The 9,330-nt window shown below is 31.1% G+C and overlaps 1 protein-coding gene across 1 annotated transcript in view; it reads left to right on the top strand.

The window, feature by feature from the left end:
* Window positions 1-9,330, top strand: part of LOC148625466 (uncharacterized) — a 29,784-nt gene that overhangs the window by 4,442 nt on the left and 16,012 nt on the right. Inside the window, exons 2-6 of the mRNA XM_088569030.1 lie at window positions 53-144; window positions 835-1,040; window positions 3,982-4,065; window positions 6,304-6,342; window positions 7,196-7,302. Of these exons, the coding sequence (XP_088425156.1) occupies window positions 53-144; window positions 835-1,040; window positions 3,982-4,065; window positions 6,304-6,342; window positions 7,196-7,302 (528 nt within the window). The remainder of the gene's footprint in view (window positions 1-52; window positions 145-834; window positions 1,041-3,981; window positions 4,066-6,303; window positions 6,343-7,195; window positions 7,303-9,330) is intronic.

Raw genomic sequence — 9,330 nt, 5'->3', positions numbered from 1 at the left:
AAAAACAACCTTTGATGAGGCATTTTTAAAAATCTGTTTCACCTTATTTTAGTCATAAGAAATGGAAAGCCTTGTTGAAGAAAGAAAAAAGGAAGATTAAAAGACAGTCTGAAGCACAGAAGAGAGATGATATCATTATTAAAGGTTTGTTTCAAAATAGGACATGAATTGCTTTTTCTAAAAGTGAAGATTTTCAGCAGAAGTTGATTTTCTCTACCATACTCATTTGCAGATCCAAGGAAAGAAGTGCTGGATGTATGCATAAAACTGTGAAAAATTCATTATTTTAATGCATGTATTTGATTTTTTGTTAATTTTGCCCTCAAAACTTTACTTGCCTGACTTTGCTGTGCAGTAATTTTTTTTTAAAAGCCACCACAAAGTCTGAAATTCTTGATTCACCTGATAATGACTGTATTACATGTAGTTGCTTAATTATAGATGGATCAAGGGTCGGAAGGGGGTTGACCCACCTTACGGAATTGAAAATTAAAAAATTGTTATTACCTTGTATGTTAATGCAAAATAATAATCAGAAAGGACTAAAATTGCAGTTTATAAAAATTCAAAACCTTGCATATAGAGGATAATTCTCAAAATAAAAAAAATTAAAATAAAATTTTCAACTGAAATGTAAAAAAAACACAGTTACTAAAGCATATAAACTGTAAATTGACAATAATTACCTAAAATTTTTCTATTTTTTCCAGTGATGAAGAGTAGAATCTTGATTTTTTTTGTGTTCAAATTTAGACTGAATTCTAACCCCACTTGGTCAAATTATAGTAGACTTAAGTTTTTCATTTGATATTAGGTAAGCTATATTTAATTCAGAACAAAACCAAAAAGAAAAATCACCATCATACATTAAGAAAGAAAAGGAAAAGGAAGAATTGACAAAATTGAAAGAGGAGAGAGATCAAGCAGAAAAAGAATATCTTAATAAATTATGGTTAGAAAAAGAAAGAATCGCCCAAGAAGAATTTAAAAGAAAAAAGAACTGGGAAATAAAGGAAAAAAGAAAAAGAGAAGAAGTTGAGGTAATCTTAATTCCTCTGAACTAAAGTGCACACTATGATCTGTATGGTCATTTGAAATTAATTTCTAGCTCATATGGCCCGAAATATCATGTGAGCTGTTGCCAACACTTGGCATCCATCATTGTCGTTGTTAACAACTTTTCAAAACTTTCTCCTCTGAAAATAATTGACCAATTAACTCCAAACTTGGTATGAATGTTTCTTAGGGTATTCTTCATAGAACTGAAGTGGAAGTTTTTGATCTGTCAAAAAGCATGGCTGTTGTTACTAAAAATACAACATAGGGGTCAGACAAGTTTTTCACGCATATATCCAAAACCATTAGGTTTTGCAAAATTATGATGGATTTAAAGTGTTTTGCATGATGAGGTCTACCTATGGTCAAATTTTAGTGTAAATCTGCTAACCCATGTTGGAGTTATGGCCCCTTTTCAATGTTATTGCTATTTTTAATGTAATTACTTTCAAAAATTGATAGGATTGTTTCTTAGGTAGGGCTGCTTTTACAAGAAAATAGAATGTTGCTTATGTAGCCAGGTGAGTGATTCAGGCTCTTTTGAGCTTCTAGTTTTAGTTCTTTTAGTTTATGAAGACCAAATGACAGAGGGAGGAGTTTATATTGACCTTTTTACCGCCCCAAAAAATGTGAGAAGAGTGTACATTCTTCATAGCCAGAAAATTAGTTATAATTTTTATATTAAATGTGCCGATTAAAATCTTGTAATGAGCAGTCCTGGAAACCATTTCTTTTGCAAATTCTCACAGCAAAAGTCACTATTATAGTGGTAAAAGATAAAGAGTCCATAGGCACATTGACCTTCAAAGTAAGGGTATCTGGATGTCATTATTATACAATGACATACATGTATATGTATTATGTTCTACAGTTTTTGATCCTGGCCACTTGTCCGATGTCCCAGACAAGTAGATTCATTGTGATTTGGACTCGCACTGGGTAATTTTCTTTTGCCGCTGATCTGATCATACTATTAGAAAAGATCACCCCTTCCAACTTCCTTTATACTAACGATGTCTTTTAGGTTTGATTGATAGATTGTATCAGTAATCAGTGATTTATTATTGTATTACAAACAATCACAGTTTTTTCTTGTTTCTATTTATCTTTTCAGTCTAAGGGCGCCATTATGATATTTATAATTCATTGTTTTTATTTTTGAGACCAGTCATTAAATTTCTCATGAGAATTGTCTGGAAGAATAAATAAAATTGCTAGTAAATCAGCTTTCAGTTTGGGAGTAGTGAAAAAATTTGTATAAATGTCCTTTAGAATAGTTGATAAAAAAGTTTTTTGTGCAGACTGGTTTTAAATAAATCTGCATTTTTTTAGCTCACCCGGCCATAGGCCATGTGAGCTTTTACCATCACTTGGCGTCTGTCGTCGTCGTTAACAATTTCTTCAAACTTCTTCTCCTCAGAAACTACTGAATAGATTTGAATGAAACTTATAATACTCTAATTGTTCCTTAGAGTATCCTGTACAAAATGACCGTTTGGATTTTTGATCGGTCGATAAACATGGCTGGCATTACTAAAAATAGAACATAGGGGTCAGACAGCAGATTTTTGCATATATCTCCAAAACCGTTAGGTTTAGCCAAATTCTTACAGGGCGAAAGTATTCAGCATGATGAGATCTATCTGTGGTCGAATTTTGGTGAAAATCTGTTGAGGTCTCACTCACCACTTCTAATGTGTCCATTACTTTACATGTTAAAAAAGTAATTTTCAAAGTTTCACTGTGAATTCCCAGGACAAATGATATCTTAAAGTTGCATACCATTGCGAAGCTTGGAAAATAAGGCTTCCAAAATCATTATGCTAATGGTACGATGATTGTAGAAATTCTTCACAAAATTTACTTGAATAAATAATACTGAAAATCCACATTTTTACCTTTTCTGCTAACTGACAGCTTGGAGGCAAATTACTAACACATGTAAACAATATTCATACACTTTTGTAGTTAATTACATATATGATTTTAAAGTACACATTCTCTGCTTTATTTTGACTACTTTTAATCATAATACACACAAATAATGCACTTACAATGCGTATGTCTAGGTTCAGTGTGTTTTTGGTACTACATTTTTTTAAAATAGAACATAGGGGTAGCAGATTTTTCCATATATCTCCAAAACTGTTAGCTTTCGACAAATTCTGACATAGATAAAAGTATTCAGCTATCTGTGGTCAAATTTTGGTGAAAAGCTGTTGACCTGTGTTTGAGTTATAGCCCTTTTTGTACATTTTTTGCTATTTTTGATGTAATTATTTTCAAAAATCTTCTCAAAAACTACTCTACAGAATTCAGTGAAAGTTGGTATTTTTGTTTTGTAAGGTACCCTTAACAAAATGACCTTTTAGATTTATGATCGTTAAAAAAACATGGCGGCCTTTACTAAAAATAGAACATAGGGGTCGTACAGTAGTTTTTTTGCATATATCTCCAAAACCGTTAGGTTTGTCTAATATCTTTCAATTGCTGAAATATCCTTATTATAAGGCCTACAAAAGCCTCTAGGAATCAAAGTTGCAAGACAACTCTTTGTGAGGGTTATTGCCCTTGAGAGGTGAAAAATGACTTTTTTTTTTTACAGTTTTCAGCCTATATCTTGAAAACTATGATAGATAGAATGAAACTTTCAATTGCTGAAATGATTCTTATTATAAGGCCTACAAAAGTCTTCATGGAGTCGAACAATTTCTTGCTAGAGTTATTGCCCTTGAAAAGCAAAAATTTAACCGAGTGAGCATGGGAGCCTCTTGTTTCAATTGTATTCCTTTTAGACTATCATAATTGACAATAAATCTGAAACGGATAGCCAAGGACAGTCAGGATACTACAATTATTATTAAATGAATCATGATTATTTTATGAAGCGCCACTTTTAACAATCAATTAAATTGATCATTTTAGAAAAAGATTAAGGATGAATGGGAAGAGAGACAGAAGAAAGAAGAAGAAGAAAAAGAGAAAGAAACTGAGAAAAAGAAGCATCAGGTTAAAACTAGACAGGAATATCCTATTGTCATAAAATATTCATATCAGTCGTGTAATATTTCATTTTATAATTTTTCAGGATTCCAGTATAGTTTTTCATTTTAGAATATCCCAAATATTGAAAAACTTTTCAAAACTGACAATTACTAGTTCTAAGTGTATCCATTATGTATGGCTTATATCTGTTTCTTTCAGTCTATGCTGGATGGTGGTTTAAAATGCATGTGACTTTTTAAGCACCAGGTAGTGATTAAATTCCTGTTAGAAGTTTCCCAACATTTTGTATTATCCAAGTTTTCTACAGATTTCATAGGAGAAACAGAATTCTTGATTAAAATTATTTCTTCACCTTCTATAATAAAATTTTATCATGCTGGCTAAAGCTCCCATGTTGAAAACTTAATTTTACCATTTTGAGTGGGAAAATATCTGCATATTGTTTGACGACTTTAAAAAGTGTGTCTGAAATATATTCAAGTTTAAAATGTTTAAAGAGATTACTTTAAGTTGACCTTGACTAGTTAAGACAAAAATCTTTTTAGAGTATGGTATAACTGTTTTTACTGTAAAACAACTGGTTATAGTTGAAATAAAAGTATAATTGTTTAAGGTAGATGATACCTATTACAGAACATCTTTTTCTAACATCTTGTAATTTTTTGACTTAATATATAAATTTGTACTTCCATTGTGCAAAAAGTATGTTAGGTGATTTAGAAACTTTATCTTAAAATTGTTAGAAATAAGAAATTTGACATAAAATCATGAATGGCAAAGTTACCAACATTTATTTTAAAAAGTCCCATGTCAGGGGAGATAATTGGTGGGGAATGCAAAAGTAATTTTATGCAGAAAATATAAAACATGGAAAATTCAATGACTTTGATTTTGATTGAAGGGTCTAAAAGCATATCTGATTTATTATTTTTAAAAATTGATAAAAATAATAACTTAAAAAAATTACTGAAAACTTCTTTTTTATAATCTTCATTTGAAGAAATAAAATTGTCAAAAGCTCTTAGTTACCACAGTATCTCCAAATCAAGTTTTGATTACCTGTATAGTTTTTAAATTCCATACAACATTACATTTGAGAATAGTTTAGACAGAAAAATTTAGTTTACTTAATTAACAGACCACGTTTATATTGACTAGTCGTGGCTTGTCTAAGAATCATGCAAAATGTGATACATGGTAGGAAAGACTACATATTTTTATTTTTAATATTTTGTTTAAAATGTTATAGTTAACAGAAATTAACATTTGGTTTTTTACATAACCCGTGTTCTTAGGAGATAAAAATTATACAAAATGCACTGTATTTCAAAATTAAGGGAGATAACTCTGTAAATGACACTCAAATACAATAGAATCTACTGGATTTTCAATGTTGATTATCTCCTAAGAGCAGGCAGGTTGGAATAAATAATTACACATTCATGATATACACCGATAAAACAACTTAATTACAAAAATAAAAATATGTAGCTTTTTTGGGATGTATCACATGTAATAGAATTTGCCTGATTCTTACAAAGACTGCTACTTAAGTACTTAGTATACCACTTAGACTTATGCCTCAAAATCGCCAAATTTTTCACTTGCTGAAATAGCCCACCATACAGTATATATTTAGCTAAAATTACCGTCTTTTTTTTTACAAGTGTCGCTTAATGAACCAATTTAATATCATATTCCATTTTCTCTAGTTAGTGAAACTTTTTCTTTCATCATCCGTATTTTATTACTATCATCTCATATATTGGTAAAAAATCCTTAACATGTGAACATATCCTGAAGTATTGAAAGACTGCTCATTCTGGGATGTATCTTTTAAAACTCAAATATTATTGCTTATGCTAATGAAAATAATGCACATGTTAGGAACTATGCTAGAGAATATTGTTATGTGAATAATAATAATAAGTCTTGTCAATTTCTGAATAAAAATTATTTGATTAGTTGATATGATATGGAGAATTTATGGTGGCTTTAAAAACTGGATTCCGCATTATTTTTCAGCTTTTCTTAAAAATTAACATGCATTACTCTTTTTTTGAAACTAATGAAACATTCATATACTTTTTTATGTCTCAATCAGAACCTCTAGTAGAAAATATTTGAAGACTGTAGTATGAATTCCAGTGTCAAAATATATCCTGAATTCTAACTTGTATAAAAGCTTAACTTTAAGTATCAGATCAGTTTTATAGTTTGTATGATGGTGCTGTTTTATAGGACTCTCTTCTTAAACAAGCTACAGCTAACGAGAACAAGGTAAGATATTGACACAAGGATGACAGTTTATTATGACCTTTTCCAAAACTACCTCCTCCTTTTTTTATTGGGAAGATATTTATCAATTTCTTATAGTGGGAAATCTGAATTAACAACACATTTGTACTAATAATGATTAATTCTATAGAGGATGTCTAGAAAAAGTCTAATCACAAGCATAAAAGTCAATTTAATCATGAACAGAAACACTGTATCCTACCTGTGGACTTCCATTTGGGAAATAGTTTGTCTTTTTTGGATTATTTTTGAGCCATTTTTTGGATAAATTGGGAAAATTTAGTCAAGGGAAACAGCCTTATTTCAGAGGTAATTTTAGGCAAACAATACCAATGAAAGAAGGTTTAGGAAAAATGAAAGATAATTGAAATGCTTAGATCCTATTGCAATTTCTTTGATCTTAGGTCTTTTAACCTCAATTTACTTCAATGCAAATGAAAAAATGTAAATGAAAAAACCATTAAGGAATGAAAGTGAATGTGATGCTCATTTTTTTATTTTCATTAAGTGCAGTCTTGAATTGTCTACTTAACTTTATTTGTGTCCATTGCATATACATGTACCAGTAGATTGACCTTCAAACATCATTTCCCTTTAAAAAAAAGTTTTGTAATGGCATCTTCAGATTTATAGAATAACTGTGCGTATACTACAGGCATATAATGATAATTTTACCTTTTCAAAAGATTTTCCATTTGTCAAATTTGATTAAATTTTACATATCAGCTTATTAACTTAGTCTTTGATCATAAAACAGGATTTTAGAGGAACAATTTATCAGATAATTTTATTAGTTCCCTGCTAGCACAATTTAATTATCCTATGTAAATTACAGGACGGAGATGGTCCATGGCACAACCCAATAGCCTCACTGCTACCTGGTAAAGAAAAGGAAACTTGTCCATTCTTCGCCAAAACAGGTGCTTGCAGATTTGGAGAAAGGTATAAAGTGAAAGTGTAGTAGTGCTTTGTAATTTATGTTACCGGTAGTGAGGGTTGTAGAGGTTCTCAAGTCTAGGATTTATCTATTATTTTGAATTGGACCTTTCAGATTTGTATTATTTAGGCCTAGGACTCTTTAACATTTAAAAGAATTTTTTGATTAATTCAGTCTATACTTTTGATAACTTCGGTGTATTTTTATGGAAAAATAAATATTCATAGATTATTTTTTACAACTGATAACAATTTGTAGTTGTATGATGGTATAACATTGTTGCTGGCATTGTTTCATCACCCATTTACGCTTCGTTTTTGTGAGATAACTTGAATATTAGCTGATGCTGTAGGAAGGTAGGTATTAATTTTGGGGTTCATGGCTTCAATTGTTTCGAAATAAGGGTATGAAATGAGCCAAATAACAAGCATTTCATATACTGGTAATTCAAATATATAATTCAAGTATAAGCTATCTGTAGGATATTGTAACATAATCTTTTTTGCCACAAAGGTCAGACCAGTGGTCCTTTTCACAAAAAATTGTAAGAGTAAAATTAGTCTTTAGTTACGACGTCATAGTAAATAAAAATATTGTGACATCATAACTTATGACTAATTTTACACTTACGATTTTTTGTGAAAAGGACCACTGAACTTTGGAATAGCCTATTTTAAAGTGGCTGAAAAAGGCCAAAAGCATATAAATGAGTAAAAGTGTATGGATATCTATGAAATTGTACCACAATGTTTCATACCATAATAAGTGTGTTTGGAATGATTTAATTTGAATTAATCCCTGTATTAATCTAATAACCAGAATTTTTGGCAGCAAGCTAATTTTTGTGTTATTAAGAGGTAATGAAGAAATAATAAAATTTCAAATAATAAAATATCGACGAGTGGGTGGTATATTGGAAACTCCTTGTCCTATCTCCATTCCATCTCCTCACAATTATCTTGACTCCCAATGGATGAGTTGATTTCAGATTTTGTGTGGCTTTATAAAGATGGGGCATACATTGTATCCATTTTGGCTGCTGTCTAATATCAATTGTCTGCATGCTTCATGGGACTTGGTCAATTTGTACTACATTGAATGATGGAGAAAATTTTTGTCACAAAAATTTCAGCTCCCAATGGATGAAATAGTTCAAAATTTAGTGTGTGGCTTTATATTCAGAGGAAGTATAATTCTTTGTGGGATACCAATTTTTTTTTGGTGGGTTTGGTAAACCACTAATTTGGTTCCTAATCAAAAGGTAATGTCCCTTTCATTTGTATGATAGATTTGTCAAATCCATAAATTAAAAAATCTGCGAACTGATGCTTTTCTCTAAACCACGAAAATTGTTATCCACAAATCAAAGTACTTTCACTGTAGATGGGGCATGTACTGTAAGCTAAATTGTGCTCCTCTACTTGCTGACTTATTCCTTCACTCTTATTAAGCTGACTTTATTGCTGATCTAATCCAAAGGGTATTTTATAAATCACATCTACCCCAAAGAACTTGAGGTAAAGGATACTATGGACACTGTGAAGTCAGCATCATATCTTGACCTACACTTATATATTGATGGTGAAGGAAAATTATTGACCAAACTATATGACAAACCTGATGACTTTTCATTCGTTATTGTCAACTTTCCTTTCATCTGTGGCAATATCCCTTCAGCACCTGCGTTGTTATGTCACAACTCATATGTAAGCCAGAGCATGCTGTAACTACGCAGACTTTTTGTACTGTGCTAGACTTCCAACAATAAGGTTTCTGGAACAGGTTATGTTGCTCAAGATTGAAGTGATCACTACAGAAGTTTTATGGTTGTCATCATTGACTCATGGGTTCTTACGGTGTATCCACTGCACCATGAAAACCGGTTTGTTCAGTGTGTCACAGTTTTCTTTTCCTCTTTTGTCTACCCTGAACTTTACTTTTTATGAGCAGCTCAGTGGGTGTTTCTAGAAAAGTAGAGGATGCTTATCCTACTGGTACACCTTGTCCATGCTCCCAGTTTTTAGTGGAGTCCA

The sequence above is a fragment of the Perna viridis genome, chromosome 2 (genome assembly GCF_037379345.1).
Source record: "Perna viridis isolate PV_CMFRI_1.1 ecotype Kerala chromosome 2, ASM3737934v1, whole genome shotgun sequence".
NCBI classification, from domain to species: Eukaryota; Metazoa; Mollusca; class Bivalvia; order Mytilida; family Mytilidae; genus Perna; species Perna viridis.
Note: the sequence above shows the minus strand (reverse complement) of the source record. Positions and strands in the feature narration are given on the sequence as shown.